Source organism: Salmo salar, chromosome ssa27 (genome assembly GCF_905237065.1).
Source record: "Salmo salar chromosome ssa27, Ssal_v3.1, whole genome shotgun sequence".
NCBI lineage: Eukaryota > Metazoa > Chordata > Actinopteri > Salmoniformes > Salmonidae > Salmo > Salmo salar.
The window spans coordinates 4,925,151-4,949,781 of NC_059468.1; the positions used below are offsets into that span (position 1 = coordinate 4,925,151).

Genomic DNA, 24,631 nt, shown 5'->3' on the forward strand with positions numbered 1-24,631 from the left:
TTACTTGGCAAGTCAGTTAAGATCAAATTCTTATTTCAATGATGGCCTAGGAACAGTGGGTTAACTGCCTTATTCAGGGGCAGAACGACAGATTTTTACCTTGTCAGCTTGGGGATTCGATCTTGCAACGTTTTGATACTTGTCCAACACTCTAACCACTAGGCTACCTGCCGCTAAGTGGGACAATCATTTGTTTTTCAACAGGACAATGACCCAACACACCTCCAGGCTGTGTAAGTGCTATTTGACCTAGAAGGAGAGTGATGGAGTGCTGCATCAGATGACCTGGCCTCCATAATCACCAGACCTCAACCCAATTGAGATGATTTGGGATGAGTTGGACCGCAGAGTGAAGGAAAAGCAGCCAACAAAGCATTCCAGGTGAAGCTTGTTGAGAGAATGCCAAGAGGAGAGTGATGGAGAAAACAGTCTATGACTTGGGTGAATGGAGTCTGACAATTTTATGGGCTTACCTCTGACTCCGCCTATTATATAGGTCATCGATTGCAGGAAGCTTGGCCCCAGTGATGTACTGGGACGTACGCACACCACCCTGCAATAGGTGCTACAGAGGGTAATGCGTACGGGCCAGTATATCACTGGGGCCAAGCTTCCTGTAATTCCAGGACCTATTTACCAGGCGGTGTCAGAGGAAAACCCATAAAATTGTCAGAGACTCCAGTCACCCAAGTCATAGACTGTTTTCTCTGCTACCGCACGGCAAGCGGTACCGGAGCGACAAGTCTAGGACCAAAAGGCTCCTTAAAAGCTTCTACCCCCAAGCCATAAGACTGCTGAACAATTAATCAAATGGCCACCGGACTATTACATTGACCCTTCACCCCTACCTACAGTTGAAGTCGGAAGTTTACATACACTTAGGTTGGAGACATTAAAACTCATTTTTCAAGCACTCCACAAATTTCTTGTTGAAGTTTTGGAAAGTCGGTTAAGACATCTACTTTCTGCATGACACAAGTAATTTTTCCAACAATTGTTTACAGACAGATTATTTAACTTAAAATTCACCGTATCACAATTCCAGTGGGTCAGAAGTTTACATACACCAAGTTGACTGTGCCTTTAACCTGTTGGGGCTGCACAGGACCTCCAAAGCCACCTGTTGTCCTACTACCAGTTCCACCAGCTGATCTGCGCTCTGCGGGTTAGCTTGCTTGCTAACTTTTTAGCTGCGAGAGGGAGAGAGCGTAGAAATGTATCTATGACCACTTTCTCGATGGTTGTGAGCGTCAGTGGTTCAGCAGTTAGCCAGCTCTTGGCCAGCCTACTTACATCTTGCATTTGCGATCGGGGGGGATGCTGTACGATCATACGCCTAATCATGGAATCTTTGTGCCCTGCTAATCAGGGTGTAACCATACCGGCGCAGGGTTTCCTTTTTCAGCCCCTCGTAATGCGTCGCATTGTCAGCCTTCAGATCCTGATAGGTCTTCTGTGCCGCACCTGACAGGAAGGGTGCTAGCAGGCTGGCCCATTGCTCATGGGACCATTTCTCCCTAGCTGCTGTCCTTTCAAAGGCTTGGAGGTAAGCCTCGATGTCGTCAGCCTCTCAGCTTCAGTATAAACCTACTGGGTTTGGGATGAGAGACTGCTGCGCATGCCGCCCTGCCGGCCTGGGCGGCTGTCAGCTGGCTGAGTTCAGCTCGCAGGGGGAGCGGTCTGCTGATGCTGTTCCTCCAGCAGCTCCCAATACATAGCCTGCTGGGCTATGTTCGCCTCCACCAGCTGTTTCACCAATGCTTCCATGGTGCTCTGTGTCTGTTTCGTTATTGAGCTTGGTTTGCGGTCCTCGCATTCTCCACCACATGTAGCAGGTTTAAGGGTGTGGGGTTTCCACATACGTGTTTCACAACACAACACTCTTCACCAACACTCTTCACCAACACCCTTCACCAACACCCTTCACCAACACCCTTCACCAACACTCACTTCCCTCTCCATTCTCTGCCCCTTTGTGCAGGCCGCTTCCTCTTTTATCCCCAAGTACTCCCTGGCTTAATGAACCACAGGCTTGCCTCGTTGGGGCAGGAAGTCCATATAAGGCTCAGGGGTGGAGCCAGCGGGCTGCAAGGTATCTCCCTTCAATCACCACTCCCCTCACCTCTCCCTGCCGTCTGCCACAATGCACACAGATGCAAACAGAGACTGATAGTTACACATACACTGAGTGTACAAAATATTAAGGACACCTTCCTAATATTGAGTTTCACCCCTCCTTTTGCCCTCAGAACAGCCTCAATTCGTCGGGGCATGGACTCTACAAGGTGTCGAAAGCATTCCACAGGAATGCTGGCTCATGTTGACTCCAATGCTTCCCACAATTGTGTGAAGTCGGCTGGATGTCCTTGGGGTAGTGGACCATTCTTGATACACATGTTGAGCGTGTAAAACCCAGCAGCGTTGCAGTTCTTGACATAAACTAGTGCGCCTGGCACTTAAATATTTTGTCTTGCCCATTCACCCGCTGAATGGCACAATCCATGTCTCAATTGTCTCAAGCCTTAAAATCCTTCTTTAACCTGTCTCCTCCCCTTCATCTACACTGACTGAAGTGGATTTAACAAGTGATATCAATGAGGGATCATAGCTTCACTTGGATTCACCTGGTTAGTCTATGTCATGGAAATGTCCTTAATGTTTTGTATACTCAGTGTACATACAAAACTGGCCAAAATATCGTGAAACATTTATTTTGCGAAGTAAAGACACACCTGAGATATGTCACAGATGGCCATCAGGTATGTTTCTTTAAATCAGCCTCTTTATCCTGCACTGTCATTTTATATCCAGTTCAGGCAGTGTCCAGTGCATTCGGAAAGTATTCAGACCCCCCATTTTGTTACGTTACAGTCTTGTTCTAAAATGTGACTACTGCACAAATGTGACTACTAAATATGTTGCTACTGCTCTCAATAACATTGCTGCCCTGAATTTATCAGTCGCTATCGACAAAGGTCAGTGGGAAAAAGTTGTGATGGACGACCATCGGGCCATGCTAGGCTGACTCTCATTTCATAACACGTTTTGAAATCAGTGGAACACAACAGGACAAACAAGCTGTGCAAACTAAACGGAAACAACACAGGATGTCTGATAAAAGGGGTTGCAGTCTGCCGTGAAGCTTACATCCATGTATACAGGTAAGAATCTAGCTACAGATTCAGTTATTATACGTTTCTAATTTGGTCAGAAAGTTGTTTTCATTGCAAGCTAAAGCTTGCTGTTAGCTAGCCAGCTGGAGTTCGATGGCTGGCTTGTTAACTAACAATAAGCCAAACGTTATTTGGTTAACTTTAGCTTGCTATGACAATTGGTTTGTATTGCTAGTAATGTTACTCTATGGATTGGGATTATAATTTTTTAGCTAGCTAGCTAACGTTAACGTGACATGTCTAAACAAAAGATCCCAAGTTAAAGCTTGCTGTTAGCTAGCTAACGTTAGCTGTGGTTAGGTGGCTGGCTTGCTAGCTAACATTAACTTATGTGTAGGAAGTGTGTGTAATGTTAGTGATGTTTTCTCAGAATGCCATTTTGCATCGCTAGTTATAGCCTAATGTTAGCTAGCCAGCTGATGTTAGATGGATCCAGCTTCCGACAGGGCAGGCGGAGGGGCAAGTTTCGGGTCGAGAGCCAGACCCTGTCCCACACCGGGGCCTCACTGCGGTGACGGTCTGCGTCAACTTTCTGGCGCAGTACGGTGCGCTGAAGGTGGACATGGGCGGCGTCCCATGTTTCCTCCGCACGCCGGAACCAGTCGTCCACCACAGGAGCCTCGGTCTGACTCTGATGTCAAGGAGCCAGAACCGGCTGATACCCCAGTACACACTGGAAGGGAGAAAGGTTAGTGGAGGAGTGGCGAAGTGAGTTCTGGGCCATCTTTGCCCAGGGCACGAACGCCGCCCACTCCCCTGGCCGGTCCTGGCAATAAGACCTCAGAAACCTACCCACATCCTGGTTAACTCTCTCCACCTGCCCGTTACTCTCGGGGTGAAAACCTGAGTTAAGGCTGACCGAGACCCCAGACGTTCCATGAACGCCTTCCACACCCTTGACGTGAACTAGGGACCCCGATCAGACACTATATCCTCAGGCACCCCGTAGTGCCGGAAGACGTGTGTAAACAGGGCCTCCGCAGTTTGTAGGGCCGTAGGGAGACCGGGCAAAGGGAGGAGACGACAGGACTTAGAAAAACGATCAACAACGACCAGGATCGTGGTGTTACCATGTGAAGGTGGAAGATCGGTTAGGAAATCCACTGACAGGTGCGACCTCGACCGTTGTGGAACGGGTAAGGGTTGTAACTTACCTCTGGGCAGGTGTCTAGGAGCTTTGCACTGAGCGCACACCGAGCAGGAGGAAACATAAACCCTCACGTCCTTAGCTAAAGTGGGCCACCAGTACTTCCCACTAAGACAGCGCACTGTCCGACCAATCCCAGGATGACCAGAGGAGGGTGATGTGTGGGCCCAATAGATCAGCCGGTCGCGGATAGCAGACGGAACGTCCAGACGCCCAGCTGGACACTGAGGGGAGCGGGGCTCTGCACGTGACGCCCGCTCAATGTCCGCGTCCAGCTCCCACACTACCGGCGCCACCAAACAAGAGGCGGGGAGTATGGGAGTGGGATCCATGGGCCGCTCCTCTGTGTCATACAGCTGGGACAATGCGTCTGCCTTAACGTTCTGGGAGCCTGGTCTGTAAGAAAGGGTAAATACAAAACGGGTGAAAAACATGGCCCACCTTGCCTGGCGAGGGTTCAGACTCCTCGCCGCCCGGATGTACTCCAGATTGCGGTGGTCAGTCCAGATGAGAAAAGGGTGTCTAGCCCCCTCAAGCCAATATCTCCATGCCTTCAAGGCCTTGACGACAGCCAACAACTCCCAGTCCCCCACGTCATAGTTTCGCTCCGCCAGGCTGAGCTTCTTTGAGAAGAAGGCACAAGGGCGGAGCTTCGGTGGCGTACCTGAGCGCTGAGAGAGCACAGCTCCTATCCCAGCCTCGGACGCGTCCACCTCCACTATGAACGCCAAAGAGGGATCCGGATGGGCCAGCACGGGGGCCGAGGTAAACAAAGCCCTCAGGTGACTGAAAGCCCTGTCCGCCTCAGCTGTCCACTGCAAGCGCACCGGGCCCCCCTTCAGCAGTGAAGTAATGGGAGCCGCCACCTGACCAAAACCCCGGATAAACCTCCGGTAGTAGTTGGCAAACCCTAAGAATCGCTGCACCTCCTTTACCGTGGTGGGAGTCATCCAATTACGCATGGCTGCAATGCGGTCACTCTCCATCTCCACCCCTGACGTGGAAATGCGATACCCTAGGAAGGAGACGGACTGTTGGATGAACAGGCATTTCTCAGCCTTGATGTACAGGTCATGCTCCAACAGGCGACCAAGCACTTTGCGCACCAGGGACACATGCTCGGCACGTGTAGCGGAGTATATCAAAATGTCATCAATATACACCACTACACCCTGCCCGTGCAGGTCCCTGAAAATCTCGTCTACAAAAGCTTGGAAGACTGATGGCGCATTCATCAACCCGTATGGCATGACGAGGTACTCATATTGCCTAGAGGTGGTACTGAAAGCCGTCTTCCACTTGTCTCCCTCTCGGATACGCACCAGATTGTAAGCGCTCCTGAGATCTAGTTTGTTGAAGAAGCGCGCCCTGTGCATTGACTCAATCGCAGTGGGTATGAGCGGTAGCGGGTAACTATACCTCACCGTGATCTGATTTAGACCCCGGTAGTCAATTCTTCTTCACAAAAAAGAACGTGACTCCTGGGAAGTGCAGCATCTACCAGGAGAACTATCGCACAGTCGCCCCGTCGATGAGGTGGTAATTGAGTCGCTTCTTCTTAGAGAAGGTGAGAGCCAAATCGGCATATTCAGGGGTAATGCGCATGGTGGAGACCTGGTCTGGACTCTCCACCGTAATAGCACCAAGGGAAACCCCTAAACACCTACCTGAGCACTCTTGAGACCACCCCGTGAGAGTCCTCTGTGGCCAAGAAACAGTGGGGTTATAACAAGCTAACCAGGGTAGGTCCAGCACCACGGAAAACGCAGGAGAGTCAATAAGGAAAATACAAATTTTCTCCGTGTGACCCCCCCTGCGTCACCATGCCCAAGGGAGCGGTGACCTCCCTAATTAACCCTGACCCTAATGGTTGACTATCTAAGGCGTGAACGGGGAAGGGCACATCCACGGGAACAATGGGGGTCCCTAAACTATGAGCTAACGCTATATCAATGAAATTCCCAGCTGCGCCTGAATCTACGAGCGCCTTATGCTGGGAAAGCGAGGAAAACTCAGGAAAAGTGACAGACACAAACATATATGCAACAGAGGACGGGGTGACGCCAGAGCGCCCTGCCTGCTGCCTCGATTCCCAGAGGAACCAACCCGGAACCGACCAGCAGTGTGACCTCTGCGGCCACAGATGGTGCACGAGCGGAAACCCCCTCCGGTCTCCCTGCGCACCGCCCCTCCCAGCTCCATGGGTATCGGAGAGGGGGTGCGGGAGGATGGAACCACCAGACCCCAATCTGGAGGTCCGCGAGTAGCCAGCAGGTTGCCCAGCCAGATAGACAGGTCCACCAGCTGATCGAAAGTGAGGTTGGTGTCTCTGCAGGCCAGCTCCCGACGGATGTCCTCGCGCAGACTGCAGCGGTAGTGGTCGATCAGGGCCCTGTTGTTCCATCCCGCGCCGGCAGCCAGGGTTCTAATCTCCAGGGCAAACTCCTGGGCGCTCCTCGTCTCCTGCCTCAGATGGTAGAGGCGCTCACCCGCCACTCTGCCCACGGGCGGGTGGTCGAAGACTGCCCGGAAACGGCGGGTGAACTCCTCAAAATGGTCCAACGTCGCATCTCCCTCTCTCCACACGGCGTTGGCCCACTCCAGGGCTTTCCCGGTGAGGCACGAGATGAGGGCGGACACCCTCTCACAGTCCGATGGAGCTGGGTGGACCGTGGCCAGATAGAGGTTTAATTGAAGGAGGATCCCCTGGCAGTTGGCAGCACTCCCGTCATACTCCTGTGGCAAGGAGAGACGGATTCCACTGGGTTCAGGCGGGAAAGGGGCGCTCAGGGGAGACCCCGGTTGTGCTGGTGGGGGCGCTGGAAGAACTTCCTGTCTCTCACAGCAGTCCATTGTCTGGACAATGCGGTCCATGGCGGCACCAAGATGGTAAAGTATTACTGCATGCTCCTGGACGCGCTCATCCATCTCAATGGCCGGGGTACCTTCTCCTGCTGACTCCATAGAAGGGTCGGAGATTCTGTAATGGGTGCATGTTGGTGGCAGGGAAGTCAGGCGCAGGAGAACGAACTTGGTATAAACGGAGTCGTTTAATAAAAGTTAACAAAACTCCAAAACCAAAATATAAAAATAATCAAAGTGGGTACAAAACCCGTCGCGCACCAACACATAACTTGCACAAACATACAATCAAACAATCTCCGACAAGGACATGAGGGGAAACAGAGGGTTAAATGCACAACATGAAATTGATGTGATTGGAACCAGGTGTGAAGGAAGACAAGACAAAACCAATGGAAAATGAAAAATGGATCAGTGATGGCTAGAAGGTCGGTGACGTCGACCGCCGAACACCGCCCCGAACAAGGAGAGGGACCGACTTCGGCGAAAGTTGTGACATCTTGTACATACTGTATAAAAAAGAAGAGGCGACTCCGGGATGCTGGCCTTCTAGACAGAGTTGCAAGGAAAAAGCCATATCTCAGACTGGCCAATAAAAATAAAAGATTAAGATGGGCAAAAGAACACAGACACTGGACAGAGGAACTCTGCCTAGAAGGCAAGCATACCGGAGTCGCCTCTTCACTGTTAACTTTGAGACCCGTGTTTTGTGGGTACTATTTAATGAAGCTGCCAGTTGAGGACTTGTGAGGTGTCTGTTTCTCAAACTAGACACTAATGTACTTGTCCTCCTGCTCAGTTGTGCACCGGGGCCTCCCACTCCTCTTTCTATTCTGGTTAGAGCCAGTTTGCATTGCTCTGTGAAGGGAGTAGTAAAGAAGGCCAGTTGTATTGCTTATTTAATCAGATCAACAGTTTTCAGCTGTGCTAACATAATTGCAAAAGGGTTTTCTAATGATCAATTAGCTTTTTAAAATGATAAACTTGGATTTGCTAACACAACGTGCCATTGGAACACAAGAGTGATGGTGGCTGATAATGGGCCACTACGCCTATGTAGATATTCCATACAATATCTGCCGTTTCCAGCTACAATAGTCATTTACAGCATTAACAATGTCTACACTGCATTTCTGATCAATTTGATGTTGTTTTAATGGACAAAAAAATGTGCTTTTCTTTCAAAAACAAGGACATTTCCAAGTGCCCCCAAACTTTTGAACGGTAGTGTAAGTATTCAGACGCTTTACTTTGTTGAAACACCTTTGGCAGTGATTAGAGTACCGAGTCTTCTTGGGTATGACGCTACAAGTTGGCACACTTGTATTTGTGGAGTTTCTCCCATTCTTCTCTCCATATCCTCTCAAGTTCTGTCAGGTTGGATGGGGAGCTTCGCTGCACAGCTATTTCAGGTCTCTAAAGAGATGTTTTATCAGGTTCAAGTCTGGGCTCTGGCTGGGCCACTCAAGGACATTCAGAGACTTGTCCAGAATTCACTCCTGCATTGTCTTGGCTGTGTGCTTATAGTCGTTGTCCTGTTGGAAGGTGAACCTTCGCCTCAGCGCTTTGGAGCAGGTTTTCATCAATGATCTCTCTGGACTTTGCTCAGATCATCTTTCCCTCGATCCTGACTAGTCTCCCTGTCCCTGCTGATGAAAAATATCCCCAAAGCCTGATGCTGCCACAATCATGCTTCACCGTAGGGATGGTGCAAAAGAGTTCAATCTTGGTTTCATAGGACCAGAAAATCTTGTTTCTCATTGTCTTTTAGGTGCTTTTTGGCAAATTCCAAGCGGGAGTTTGACTTCCGTTTGGCCGCTCTACAATAAAGGCCTGATTGGTGGAGTGCTGCAGAGATGGTTGACCTTCTGGAAGGTTCTCCCATCTCTACAGTGGACCTCTGGAGCTCTGTCAGAGTGAATATCGGATTCTTTGTCACCTCCCCGACCAAGGCCCTTCTCCCCAGATTGCTCAGTTTGGCTAGGCGACCAGCTCTACGAAGAGTCTTGGTGGTTCCAAACTTCTTCCATTTAAGAATGATGGAGGCCACTGTCTTCTTTTTTGAGATTTTTTGTTACCCTTCTCCAGATCTGTTCCTCATCACAATCCTGTCTCGGAGCTCTACGGGCAATTCCTTCAACCTTATAGCTTGGTTTTTGCTCTGACATGCCCTTTCAACTGTGGTACCTTATATAGACAGTTGTGTGCCTTTCCAAATCATGTCCAATCAATTGAAATGAACACAGGTGGACTCCAATCAAGTTGTAAAAACATCTCAAGGATGGTCAATGGAAACAGGATGCACCTGATATAAATTTTGAGTCTCATAGCAAAGGGTCTGAACACTTACAGTTGAAGTCAGAAGTTTACATACACATTAGCCAAAATATATTTCAACTCCGTTTTTCACAATTCCTGACAATTAATCCTAGTAAAAATTCCCTGTTTTAGGTCAGTTAGGATCACCACTTTATTTTAAGAATGTGAAATGTCAAAATAAAAGTAGAGAGAATTATTTCTTTCAGCTTTTATTTCTTTCATCACATTCCCAGTGGGTCAGAAGTTTACATACACTCAATTAGTATTTGGTAGCATTGCCTTTAAATTGTTTACTTTGGGTCAAACGTTTTGGGTAGCCTTCCACAAGCTTCCCACAATAAGTTGGGTGAATTTTGGCCCATTCCTCCTGACAGAGCTGGTGTAACTGAGTCAGGTTTGTAGGCCTCCTTGCTCGCACACACTTTTTCAGTTTAGCCCACACATTTTCTATAGGCTTGAGGTCAGGGCTTTGTGATGGCCACTCCAATACCTTGACTTTGTTGTCCTTAAGCCATTTTGTCACAACTTTGGAAGTATGCTTGGGGTCTTGTCCATTTAGAAGACCCATTTGCGACCAAGCTTTAACTTCCTGACTGATGTCTTGAGATGTTGCTTCAATATATCCACATCATTTTCCAGCCTCATGATGCCATCTATTTTGTGAAGTGCACCAATCCCTCCTGCAGCAAAGCACTCCCACAACATGATGCTGCCACTCCCGTGCTTCACGGTTGGGATGGTGTTCTTTGGCTTGCAAGCCTCCCCCTTTTTCCTCTAAACATAACTATGGTCATTATGGCCAAACAGTTCTATTTTTGTTTCATAATTTCTCCAAAAAGTACGACCTTTGTCCTTATGTGCAGTTGCAAACCGTAGTCTGGCTTTTTTATGGTGGTTTTAGAGCAGTGGCTTCTTCCTTGCTGAGCGGCCTTTCAGGTTATGTCGATATAGGACTCATTTTACTATGGACATAGATACTTTTGTACCTGTTTCCTCCAGAATCTTCACAAGGTCCTTTGCTGTTGTTCTGGGATTGATTTGCACTTTTTGCACCAAAATACGTTCATCTCTAGGAGACAGAACGCGTCTCCTTCCTGAGCGGTATGACGGCTGCGTGGCCCCATGGTGTTTATACTTGCGTACTATTGTTTGTACAGATGAATGTGGTACCTTCAGGTGTCTGGAAATTGCTCCCAAGGATGAACCAGACTTGTGGAGGTCTACAATTTTTTTTCTGAGGTCTTGGCTGATTTCTTTTGATTTTCCCTTGATGTCAAGCAAAGGTAGGCCTTGAAATACATCCACAGGTACACCTCCAATTGACTCAAATTATGTCAATTAGCCTATCATAAGCTTCTAAAGCCATGACATCATTATCTGGAATTTTCCAAGCCGTTTAAAGGCACAGTCAACTTAGTGTATGTAAACTTCTGACCCACTGGAATTGTGATACAGTGAATTATAAGTCAAATAATCTGTCTGTAAACAATTGTTGGAAAAATTAGATGTCGAAGTAGATGTCCTAACCTACTTGCCAAAACTATAGTTTGTTAACAATACACTTGTGGAGTGGTTGAAAAACAAGTTTTAATGACCCCAACATAAGTGTATGTAAACTTCCGACTTCAACTGTGTGTAAAGAAGGTATTTTTGAAATATTTTTTTTGTTTATAAATGTTTAAAAATGTATAAAAAACTGTTTTTGCTTGGTCTGTGGTGGCTAATTTCCGCATTACCAAATGAGGAGTTACAAAACACCAGTCCGAGTGTAACGCCCTGGCCATAGAGAGGGGTTTTTTGTTCTTTATTTTGGTTAGGCCAGGGTGTTACATTGGGTGGGCGTTCTATGTTCCTTTTTCTATGTTTTGGTATTTCTTTGTTTTGGGCCGTGTGTGTGGCTCCCAATCAGGCACAGCTGAAGCTCGTTGTTGCTGATTGGGAGTCACACATAAGGAGCATGTTTTTCCTTTGGGTTTTGTGGGTAATTGTTTCTGTTTAGAGTATTTTCCTAACAGGACTGTTTGCTGTCGTTTTTGTTCATTTTGTAGTGTTCTCTTGCTTTTTTTTAATTAAAATTCAAATGATGAACACATCCTCTGCTGCACCTTGGTTCCCTCTTACAGACAGCCGTTACACCGAGTTAAACTACATCTTTAATACTTAATTAAGATACTTTTGCAAAAGTTCATGACCCCCAACAATGCACTCTCTCGAATGAATCATTTAATGAGGTGATTACAGAATGGCTACAGGGATCTTTTATAGCAACGATACCCTCTTCAACGTACATTGACAAACCACAGATACTTAATAACAGTTCACAAAGGTTACGTTTTGTATGACAGATATCAATAAAACACATCAGACAGTAACTGCTATGTCAACAGGATTAATGGTATAGCCCAGTATCTGGTCTTCTTAGAACTGTCCCTCCCTGGTACGGTATTGAACAGAACTATTTCATCCAATGGCATATATCAATTGTCAACTCTAGATACTCCCATCTCAAGCAAACCCCCTCTTGACCCCACTCCTGGACAGGCTCACTGGGGGCAGTGAGCCTCTAGGCCATATATTATCACAGGATAAGTGTGAGATCTAAGAGAGGACATACAAGGGTCCATTTACTGCCATAATCCTCCCCACAATAAAGACAAGGAGGGAGTGACTTGCTCACAGACATTGTGGAGACAAGTCATTGGTTCCCCATTAATCACGCCATCCCTTCACATGGTTTAAGAAATAGGTAAAGACACATTCCCATGATGACAAGTCTGACCTCTCCCCTCTCTGGTCCCCAACTGTCTGAGCCCCAGCTAAGGTAGACATGCAACTGAAAAGACACCAGAGTCCAATGGACACTTTCTAATGACAAGTACCTCAAATAAGCATATTATACTAATAAAACATCTTAATTATCTATGTTACCCAACTAATTCTGATTCGTCCACGACAGGTCATTATGGGCTATTGTGTGTAGATTGATGAGGACATTTTTTTATTTAATCAATTTTAGAATAAGGCTGTAACATAACAAAATGTGGAAAAAGTCAAGGGGTCCTTTCCGAATGCACTGTATGTGATACTCCAGTCCAGATGGGGAATACAGTGAAAGCCTATACATTAGGTAAGGTTATACAGTAAACCATGGTGGTTTTCATTGTTATTAACTCTAAATTCATCCAGGGAGTATCCAGACGTTTCATTTCCCCCGGCACTGCTCCCTGCTGTCTGTGGGGGGAACGCAGGCCAGGACTGAACGTGTGTGACTTGGTTCAGCCCAGACTGTGAGCATACCACAGTACTACACTGCATGGAGTTTTACAGACCTGGGTTCAAATATTATTTGAAAACATACTAATACTTTTAATGTTTGCTTTAGTCTGCCTGGAGTGCCAAGTGACTGGTGCTGGTGCAGTTTTTGAGACTATTCTATTGGATTTATTGCACCAGGCAAGCTTAATCAAGCCCAGCTCAAGTATTTGAAATTAATTTTAATAGAATTTCTACCCATGTCTGGAGTTTAATCCTTAAGAGTCTATTGACGCAACAGTGCGTCAACCTAAGTAACATAATGAAAATTTCCTCATTAAAATCTGTCAGTTTAAGCTAGAGATATCTGTTTTTTGCATGGGTTGCGTCTCAATCAACCACGTCCGCCTATGTCGGCCTTTCGCATCTGCAGAGGAAGGTGGCTGAGCTACAGCGGTCTTTGTCATGGCTTCTCACAAAAACATCTGTAGCATCTGAACGGTTTGGAACACAAACTAATATGACCACTCTATGGAAAGATGAGACTCTTATGATGGTGTTCTCTGTTTTGCTCTACGACGCCCACAAGTGTCACGGGACTCGTGAAGGTAACCAGTACTGTTTTTGGAATTATATTAATGGAAGTATGGTGGCAGTTCTGTGCCAAAAAATGTGTTAAATTTGTATCCAAAAACTAAATATTTCTCCTAGATATAGGAAAGACACTACAAAACCATATTCCTTCTGATTTATTTTTGGAGTGTCTATTTTGCCATTTATGAATGTGTTATTCAATGCCTTTCTATGGGCTATGATAGAAAAGGCCAAATTCAATTACATTTATAAAATACAATAATTGATACCTACATGGGTCCTAAAATTCTAAATCAAATAGCTAAATTATCCATGGTATGAAAATCTTAAAACAATTCCATATGTTAGTTAGTAGAACTCCCCCACAAAGGCTTAGACCTTTTGAGGTTAACACAATCTATTGCAGACTTATGGAGGTGCTGAGCAGTAGCCAGACTGGAAATCATTTATCTTGGCATAAGTCTTTGGAGGAAGGCTGCCCCTGGCAGGTGCAGGTGAGGCCTGACACACTTTACATAAAATCAGTACAGCCGTAAACTAAAGTGAAGCCAGATGAAGCACTTCTGTTGCATTGCACGTTCCGGCTTCACTCCGCTCTATTCTCCGCACTGATAATGAGTCAGAGGATTAGTTAATGAAAAAGGGTCAATATAGAGTTTACTGTTTTAATCCATCATACTTTCAGCCATGAACAGTGTCTGGGGTGCTAGGGACTGTAGACAGCATTTATTTTATAGAGAGGGTGGAAAACAATAAGAAAGTGAGCAGAGAGGTTGCTATTTGAGAGGATCAAAAACACACAAAATATTAATTCTTTCCTCATTCCTACCAGATGGCAATTGCGCTACAACCACTATTTATCAGTTTCTCAAGAAACTAACTTTTGAGTTAATTGGCAATGACATGTTTAATTGCACACCTTATACCTAATTTGAGTAACTCCCGTCACAACAGAAATTGTCTATATGACCAACCCTAGACCAAAGACTGACATACCAGACACTGAGAAGTTACAGTCTAATCAGCTCATCATTCAGGAGTAACACCTCTAAATGATGATTTAATCTCCTCTTTGAGTCTGTTTAACATTTTCCTTAGTGCTGAATGTGTTGTCTCACAGCTTTGTGGCACAATAGGCAAGGTTAAACCTGGCTAAGGCTCTGTCGGTGTTTAGAATGGGACTGATCCAGCAGTCTGGGCTGTGGAGAATGCCCCTCGTCTGTTTGAGATTCACACAGATGTGTCCCAACAACAACAGTGAGTGTGTGCCCTGCTGACAAAAAACAGCATAGACCAGCATAGGCTGGTGACCAGCCTTCATTGTGTTTTCGCTGGTGACCAGCCTTCGTTTTGTTGCTGCTGGTGACCAGCCTTTATTGTGTTTTCGCTGGTGACCAGCCTTTGCTGTGTTTTGGACACTGGTGATCAACATGAGCTGATGATCAGCGTAACAGCATATGCTGGTCACCCACAAAACTAGCATCAAGTCACATTATACTGGCCGGCTAAGTGATGTCTAATTTCTATTGGAATCCAGCCTGAGTGGGAAGTTCCAACAATTGGAACTTTTATTCACCCACAATCTGCATTCACAATGACTGCCAGGGTTAAGAAAATTAATGGACTAGACTATCTAAACCATTTCAACTGGAACAACCATTTCAGTAATGGGTGCAACTAACAGCTCCAACTAACAGATTGGATTAGATTAGAAAAATGTATGTTATCTATCTTTGTGTAGCATAAGATAAATTAATTGATTAATTAGTCAATCAATGTACATGCCAAAACATAGATGTTTAAACAAACAATTCTAAAAATCTAATTGCAATAGAGCATGCTGGGAAATATGATAATAGTCATGGTTTTGCAGACCAGCTTCAACAGACCATGCTGGACCAGCATACACTCAAAAAAAGTTATTGAGAGGTTCTTTGTCAGGGGTGAGGGGGATAATAGGGGTGAGGCGGATAATAGGGGTGAGGCCGCCTTCACTCACTCCGCCAAACATACCCTTGTAAAACTGACTATCCTACCGATCCTCGACTTCGGCGATGTCATTTACAAAATAGCCTCCAACACTCTACTCAGCAAACTGGATGCAGTCTATCACAGTGCCAGCCGTTTTGTCACCAAAGCCCCATACACCACCCACCACTGCGACCTGTATGCTCTCGTTGGCTGGCCCTCGCTACATATTCGTCGCCAGACCCACTGGCTCCAGGTCATCTATAAGTCTATGCTAGGTAAAGCTCCACCTTATCTCAGCTCACTGGTCATGATAACAACACCCACCCGTAGCACGCGCTCCAGCAGGTATATCTCACTGGTCATCCCCAAAGCCAACACACCCCCTTTGGCAGCCTTTCCTTCCAGTTCTCTGCTGCCAATGACTGGAGCGAATTGCAAAAATTGCTGAAGCTGGAGACTTATATTTCCCTCACTAACTTTAAACATCAGCTATCTGAGCAGCTAACCGATCGCTGTAGCTGTACATAGCATCTGTAAAAAGCCCATCCAATCTACCTACCTCATCCCCATATTGTTTTTATTTACTTTTCTGCTCTTTTGAACACCAGTATTTCTACTTGCACATCATCATCTGCACATCTATCACTCCAGTGTTAATCTGCTAAATTGTAATTACTTAGCTACTATGGCCTATTTATTGACTTACCTCCTCACGCCATTTGCACACACTATATATAGACTTTCTATTTTTTCTACTGTGTTATTGGCTGTACGCTTGTTTATTCCATGTGTAACACTGTGTTGTTGTTTGTGTCGCACTGCTTTGCTTTATCTTGGCCAGGTCGCAGTTGTAAATGAGAACTTGATCTCAACTAGCCTACCTGGTTAAATAAAGGTGAAAAAAATATATATATCTGCATATCAGTAAGGGTTCTTTACTGCTGAGATGGTTGTGAAGAACCATCCTGTGCTTTCCCTCTCCGCCATGTTTTCCTTTTATGTCATGAAATGCTACACTGTTAAAAAGTTCCTATAATTTATCGGACATTACAGGCTACTGGTTGCAGTGAAAGTAAGGTAAACATCAACAAGTTACTGAATTTGCACAGCTGAATTAAGGTGTCATTGCAGTAAAAGGACAGTATGCTGATGAATGCTGGTTACTTGAGACTATACCTCACTTGGGATTTGAACTCACAACCTCTTGGTTGCTCATGACCTGAGATTGGAATACATTTCTGCACTTTGCTAAAGGTTGCCCAGAATCAAGTCAATAATTGTCAGATTATCTGACAACACCAACGTAAAAAATAGCAGTGCTCCGGTACACTTGATGTAAAGTGGGCATGAATGCTTTGAGGATTTGAATTTGCAAGCTTTTGGGTGGAAGTGCATGAATGTTTTAGCAGTGCCACCAGGTACATATTTATTACCAAGAACATATATCCACACACTCTCAGAATTAGGGTACAATTAAGGTACAGTGTTGTTCACTGGGTACAAAAAGGTCAAAGATACACATAAGGTACCTTCACATGGTACTGGTCGGTTCCTTTTAGGGCACATGTGGAGATAATCTAGTATAAAGGTACATTTTTCTGCCCACTATTTTGAATATAAGGTACAATCATCACTGCACTTTGAAATGTAGTTGGGGGCAATGTACCAGCGGGTCTTATTAGCATATTTGGGGGGATTATCTAATATATGTGTAGTTGTGCCAACCATCAGTGGAAGTGTTGTACCAGTTTAAGTGGTTGATGATTCAGTTCTGTAATCTTTGTAAGAGAATGTGACATTAAAGAGCTGCAACGTTAAGAGATTGGTGTGCATTTCACGGTAACTTAATGGAAGTTAATTGCCTGGAAGTCGCTGTGAATCTTGCGTTACCTAATTGCAACCAGCTGTCAGTAAGTTATTGTACAATTCACAGTATCTTAATAGCCAGTAGCTGCTACTAACTCACTTGTACCTAGGTGGCAGTAACTTACTGGCAGCTTAACTTGCAACCAGATATCAGTAAGCTATTGTAAAATGCATTGTAACTTACTTGCAACTAGCTGCCAGTAGCTCACTGTACCTTCACTGAACTGTTCTGATTACAAGAAAGCTTGACAACTTGTGACAACTACTAAGTATTCTTTGTGGTGAGCAAACTTGGGAACCAGCCTCACTTGGCCTTAACCTCTTGGTTGGTAGCAAACTGACCTTCCTTTCAAACCACCAGGTCAGTGAGCGTGGCAGAGATCAGCAACAGTAAATTACTGTGAATTTTACAATAACTACTTGCAGCAAGCTCTACATCTGCCCTTCTAGGCAGAGTTGCAAAGAAAAAGCCATATCTCAGACTGGCCTATAAAAATAAAATATTAAGATGGGCAAAAGAACCCAGACACTGGACAGAGGAACTCTGCCTAGAAGACCAGCATCCCGGAGTCGCCTCTTCACTGTTGACATTGAGACCCGTGTTTTGCGGGTGCTATTTAATGAAGCTGCCAGGTGAGAACTTGTGAGGCGTCGTTTAATCAAACTGGACAGTCTAATGTACTTGTCCTCTTGCTCAGTTGTGCACCGGGGCCTCCCACTCCTCTTTCTATTCTGGTTACAGCCAGTTTGCGCTGTTCTGTGAAGGGAGTAGTACACAGCATTGAACGAGATCTTCAGTTTCTTGGCAATTTCTCGCATGGAATAGCCATCATTTCTCAGAACAAGAATAGACTGACGAGTTTCAGGAGAAAGTTCTTTGTTTCTGGCCATTTTGAGCCTGTAATCGAACCCACAAATGCTGATGCCCCAGATACTCAACTAGTCTAAATAAGGCCAGTTGTATTGCTTCTTTAATCAGATCAACAGTTTTCAGCTGTGCTAACATAATTGCAAAAGGGTTTTCTAATTATCAATTAGCCTTTTAAAATGATACACTTGGATTAGCTAACACAACGTGCCATTGGCACACAGGAGTGATAGTTGCTGATAATGGGCCTCTGTACGCCTATGTAGAATATTTCCACCTACAATAGTCATTTACAACATTAACAATGTCTACACTGCATTTCTGATCAATTTTATGTTATTTTAATGGACAGAAAATGTGTTTTTCTTTCAAAAACAAGGACATTTCTAAGTGACCCCAAACTTTTGAATGGTAGTGTATATTGATTGATTAATTAAAACATGAATTTATGTTATGCTACGCAAAGGTGAATAACATGAATTTTTCTAAACAAATCCATTCTGTTACTGAAATGGTTGTTCCAGTTTAGATGGTTTTGGTGACGTGTCAAACTCATTCCACGGAGGGCTGAGTGTCTGCGGGTTTTAGCTCCACCCTTGTACTTGATTGATGAATTAAGGTCACTAATTAGTAAGGAACTCACCTGGTTGTCTAGCTCTTAATTGAAAGGAAAAACCAAAAATCCGCAGACACTGGGCCCTCCGTGGAATGAGTTTGACACCCCTGATTTAGGTAGTCTCGTTCATTAGTCTTTTTTATCCCTGGCAGTCTTTCTGAATGCAGATTGTGGGAACCCACTCTGGCTGGATTCCAACAGGAATTAAACATCACTGTGCAAGCCAGCATCATTTGACTTGATGCTCATTTTGCAATAGCTTATGCTGGTCACCAGTATCCAAAAGACAACGAATGCTGGTCACCAGCGAAAGCACAATGAAGGCTGGTCACCAGCAAAAACCCAATGAAGGCTGGTCTGCCAGCATAACAAGTTAGACCATGCTGATGTACTAGCAAAACCAGTTAGACCATGCTGGTCAGACCAGCTTGACCAGCATCTGACCAGCATTGACCAGCATACACCAGCATGGACCCATTTGAAATGTATGCTGGTCTAAGCTGTTTTTTTCCCGCAGGGTGTACGAGCGTGTGTCAGACAGAGAAAGAGATATAGAGTGTGTGTGTGTGTATGACCGTGTGTGTGCTCACACGCTTGCATGTGTGTGTATGCATCTGTGTGTATGTATCAGTGGAGGCTCCTCAGAGGAGGAAGGGGAGGACCATCCTCCTCAGTGAATTTTATAATGAAGGTCTACAGTAGCCTCAACAGCACTCTGTAGGGTAGCACCATGGTGTAACCGGAGGACAGCTAGCTTCCGTTCTCCTCTGGGTACATTGACTTCAATACAAAACGTAGGAGGCTCTTGGTTCTCACTCCCTTCCATAGACTTACACAGTAATTATTACCAGTTCTGGAGGATATCCTCCAACCTATCAGAGATCTTGCAGCATGAATTAACATGTTGTCTACCCAATCAAAGGATCAGAGAATGAATCTAGTACTGAAAGCATGAGCTACAGCTAGCTGTCACTGCAGTGCATAAAAAGTGTTGAGTAGCTGACTCAAAGAGAGAGAAAGACAATAGTTGAACAGTTTTCAACAAATTAATTTCTTAAAAAATGAAGGAGAAGCAAGAGAAAGAGAGAGAAAGATGGTCATTTTTTTCCCACTTTCAGTTCACTTACTTAGCTAGCAAATGCAGCTGGCTAGTTTAGTTACTCAAACACCCGGCTCCAATAGAGGGATACTATGTTAGGTAGATGGCTATGACTATCCAACACAACACTGGAACTCTTCCAAGTCCAAGGTAAGCTTTTGATTTTATTAATGTATTGCCACCGTGGTCTGCCGGTGTAACTGCTTACTGACTCTACACTGCAACATTGCTGCATGACTGTAGCAGGTTAACTAATGCATTAGTTCTATGAGCTATGTTGACTAGGACGATACTTTAGCTAATATGTGTAGCGGTTATGACATGGTTTATCTTGGTAAGGTTTTTTCGCAGGTAACATAGCTGATGTGTTGTTCATTGAAGTCCACAAACGGAGGGAAAGGTAAGAGGAGAGTGCATAGAGGCGAGAAGAAATACAGTGTGGCTGCTATGAAAGTGAAATTGTTTTATGCGTGATCGGGGGTGTATTCACTCCGCCAATTCTGTTGAAAAACATTTCTTAAATGTAAGCAAAAAAGAAATGGGGATGTTTGCAACTGTTGGACTAATGATTATGTATGTTGTGTATATATGAGTGTGTGAGAGAGCGAGGAGAGAGAGAGAGAGAGAGAGAGAGATAGAGAGAGAGAGAGAGAGAGAGAGAGAGAGAGGGAGAGTAAAAGGAAGTAAAAAGCACATGACATACCGTTTGGAGTTTGCCAAAAGGCACCTAAAGGACTCTCAGACCATAAGAAACAAGATTCTCTGGTCTGATGAAACCAAGATTGAACTATTTGGCCTGAATGCCAAGCATCACGTCTGTAGGAAAACTGGCACCATCCATACGGTGAAGCATGGTGGTAGCAGCATCATGCTATGGGGATGTTTTTCACTGTCAGGGACTGGGAGACTAGTCAGCATCGAGGGAAAAATGAACGGAGCAAAGTACAGAGAGATCCTTGATGAAAACCTGTTCCAGAGTGCTCAGGACCTCAGACTGGGGCCAAGATTCACCTTCCAACGGGACAATGACCCTAAGCACACAGCCAAGACAACGCAGAAGTGGCTTTGGGACAAGTCTTTGAATGTCCTTGAGTGGCCCAGCCATAGCCCGGACTTGAACACAATCGAACATCTCTGGAGAGACCTGAAAATAGCTGTGCAGCAACGCTCCCCATCCAACCTGACAGAGCTTGTGAGGATCTGCAGAGAAGAATGGGAGAAACTCCCCAAATACAGGTGTGCCAAGCTTGTAGCTTCATAACCAACAAGACTCAGGGCTGTAATCGCTGCCAAAGGTGAGAAAGAGAGACAGAGAGAGAACCATTGTGTGTGTATGACTGTGTGTGTGTGCAGGGGAGAACACAGGGAGCAAGTGCAATACCTCACATACAGTGCATTCGGACCCCTTGACTTTTTCAACATTTTGTTACGTTACAGGCTTATTATAAAATTGATTAAATCATTTTTTTCTCATCAATCTACACACAATACACCATAATGACAAATCAAAAACGTTTTTTTTTTAACATTTTTAAAAATTACATTTGCATAAGTATTCAGATCCTTTACTCAGTACTTTGCTGAAGCACCATTGGCAGCGATTACAGCCGTGAGTCTTCTTGGGTATGACGCTACAAGCTGGGCACACCTGTATTTGCCTTTCCAAATCATGTCCAATCAATTAAATTGACCACAAGTGGACTTCAATCAAGTTGTAGAAACATCTCAAGGACGACCAATGGAAACAGGACGCATCTGAGCTCAACTTCGAGTCTCATAGCAAAGGGTGTGAATACTTTCATAAATAAGGTATTTCTGTTCCTTATTTTTATACATTTTCGCTTTGTCATTAGTGGATATTGTGTGTAGATTTATGAGCAAAAAAATTGTGAAATCAATTACAGAATAAGGATGTAATATAACAAAATGTGGCAAAAGTCAAGGGGTCTGAATACTTTCGGAACGTACAGTTGAAGTCGGAGGTTTACATACACCTTAGCCAAATATATTTAAACTCAGTTTTTCACAATTCTTGACATTTAATCCTAGTAAAAATTCCCTGTCTTAGGTCAGTTAGGATCACCACTTTATTTTAAGAATGTGAAATGTCAGAATAATAGTAGAGAGAATGATTTATTTCAGCTTTTATTTCTTTCATCACATTCCCAGTGGTTCAGAAGTTTACATACACTCAATCAGTATTTGGTAGCATTGCCATTAAATTGTTTAACTTGGGTCAAATGCTTCGGGAAGCTTTCCGGAAGCTTCCCAAAATAAGTTGGGTGAATTTTGGCCCATTCCTCCTGCCAGAGCTGGTGTAACTGAGTCAGGTTTGTAGGCCTTCCTGCTCGCAAACGCTTTTTCAGTTCTGCCCACACATTTTCTATAGGATTGAGGTCAGGGCTTTGTGATGGGCACCACAATACCTTGACTTTGTTGATCTTAAGCCATTTTGCCACAACTTTGGAAGTATGCTTGGGGTCATTGTCCATTTGGAAGACCCATTTGCGACCAAGCTTTAACTTCCTGACTGATGTCTTGAGATATTGCTTCAATAAATCTGCATAATCTTCCACCCTCACGATGCCATCTATTTTGTGAAGTGCACCAATCCCTCCTGCAGCAAAGCACCCCCACAACATGATGCTGCTTCACAGTTGGGATGGTGATCTTCGGCTTGCAAGTCTCCCCCTTTTTTCACAAAACATAACAATGGTCATTATGGCCAAACAGTTCTATTTTTGTTTCATCAGACCATAGGACATTTCTCCAAAAAGTATGATCTTTGTCCCCATGTGCAGTTGCAAACCGTAGTCTGGCTTTTTTATGGGGGTTTTGGAGCAGTGGCTTGTTCCTTGCTGACGGCCTTTCAGATTATGTCGATATAGGACTCGTTTAACTGTGGATATAGATACTTTTGTACCTGTTTCCTCCAGAATCTTCACAAGGTTCTTTGCTGTTGTTCTGGGATTGATTTGCACTTTTCACACCAAAGTACGTTCATCTCTAGGAGACAGAACGAATCTCCTTCCTGAGCGGTATGACGGCTGCGTGGTCCCATGGTGTTTATACTTGCGTACTATTGTTTGTACAGATGAACGCGGTACCTTCAGGCGTTTGGAAATTGCCCCCAAGAATGAACCAGACTTGTGGAGGTCTACAATGTTTTTTCTGAGGTCTTGGCTGATTTCTTTAGATTTTTCCATGATGTCAAGCAAAGAGGCACTGAGTTTGAAGGTAGGCCTTGAAATACATCCACAGGTACACCTCCAATTGACTCAAATGATGTCAATTAGCCGATCAGAAGCTTCTAAAGCCATGACATCATTTTCGGGAATTTTCCAAGCTGTTCAAATGCACAGTCAATTTAGTGTATTTAAACTTCTGACCCACTGGAATTGTGATACAGTGAATTAGAAGTGAAATAATCTGTCTGTAAATAATTGTTGGAAAAATTACTTGTGTCATGCACAAAGTAGATGTCCTAACCGACTTGCCAAAACTATAGTTTGTTAACAAGACATTTGTGGAGTGGTTGAAAAACGAGTTTTAATGACTCCAACCTAAGTGTATTTAAACTTCCGACTTCAACTATATACACACTCTAATCGCCTAGTCTCAGTCCCAGTCTCCCAGAAGAAAAGAGTGCTCTGGGTGACTCCCCCGGCCCCTAGCCTACCTGCAGCAGCATCCAACCCCCCCCCCAGCTGTACCAGACCAAGACAGCTAGCACACCCTGTCAAACATACACTCCAACAAGGAAACGCTGAACTCCTCAGAACCTTTTAAAACATTTTTGCTCAACACCGTTTCCCCAGGAGTATCCTTAATTCAGAAATGAAAATAATCAGAAGTGTGTCTACTGTACTGTCTTTTCCAGACACAGGTCATATGCTGGGTGTTTCAGAGAGAGTAACAGAGACTCAGCAGAGTGTCTTCCAACTACCACAAACATTGCTGTGAAATACCTATCAAAAATGCAGAATGTCTAGTTTATTGGACTTACAGACTTGGAGGAGTCCTTGTCAACCTTGGCCTCTGTCTCCCATAGGTGATGGCCATCTACAGAAGGGAGAGTAGAACAGAGAGGGTAAGCATGTGGAAAAATTATATGTGACAAATGTACCAGTATTCAGATTTGCAAAAATGAGTAACTACCGAAACTAGCTAGACTAATTCATGTAAATGTTGAAATCATAAGCCATGATGTTGTGAATGATTTTATTATTAGCTCTGTCTGACATCAGTGGTCTATTAAAAAGCTCCAACAGAACCAAGGCTATCACCAACATCAGTTGAGTCTGCCGATGAACTCATATCCTCAGTCTCAGTCTTGGCTAAACCACTTGGGCCAAGGGGGCCGTTCTGATGCACCTCTGAGACCCGAGTCATAGGCCATACCAAAGGGATCTCTGACGTCTTTGGTCGATGAGAGAAACCCTGAATTCATTCCTTTGTGGAATCCCAAACTGCATGACCAATTGTGACTTGTGGGCTTGTTAATGAGGTTATAAAATGGGGATTCCGATAACCAATGGGTTGTGAATGACTGGAAAGTGAAGCCTTGGCATTAAGTTTCTCTCCCCAACCCACCATTTTAAATAGCTCATATTCAAATATCGGTGCTTTTGTCATGCTCATTAAAGCATTATTAAATGTTTTACTTGTTTTATATTCTGTTTAATGAAACTTCTTTTAACACTCAACTTGTCGTAACAAATAGGCTTTCCCATCAGGCAATAAAATAGTGCATCACAGCTGTTGGAAACAGAAACAATTCTTCTATTTCATTTTCACACAGTTTATAAGAAACAGTGTAACCACTACACTATTTTCTCTTACACCAATGACTCGTTAACAAAGC

At 44.5% G+C, this 24,631-nt stretch overlaps 1 protein-coding gene across 2 annotated transcripts in view; it reads right to left on the reverse strand.

The window, feature by feature from the left end:
- The window catches only part of nfatc1 (nuclear factor of activated T cells 1), a 72,145-nt gene that overhangs the window by 19,701 nt on the left and 27,813 nt on the right, over positions 1 to 24,631 (reverse strand). Inside the window, exon 7 of one of the 2 annotated variants that reach the window (XM_014177036.2) lies at positions 23,774 to 23,829. The exons of the other annotated variant lie outside the window; for it this stretch is intronic. Within the exon in view, the coding sequence (XP_014032511.1) occupies positions 23,774 to 23,829 (56 nt within the window). The remainder of the gene's footprint in view (positions 1 to 23,773; positions 23,830 to 24,631) is intronic. 2 annotated transcript variants of the gene reach the window in all.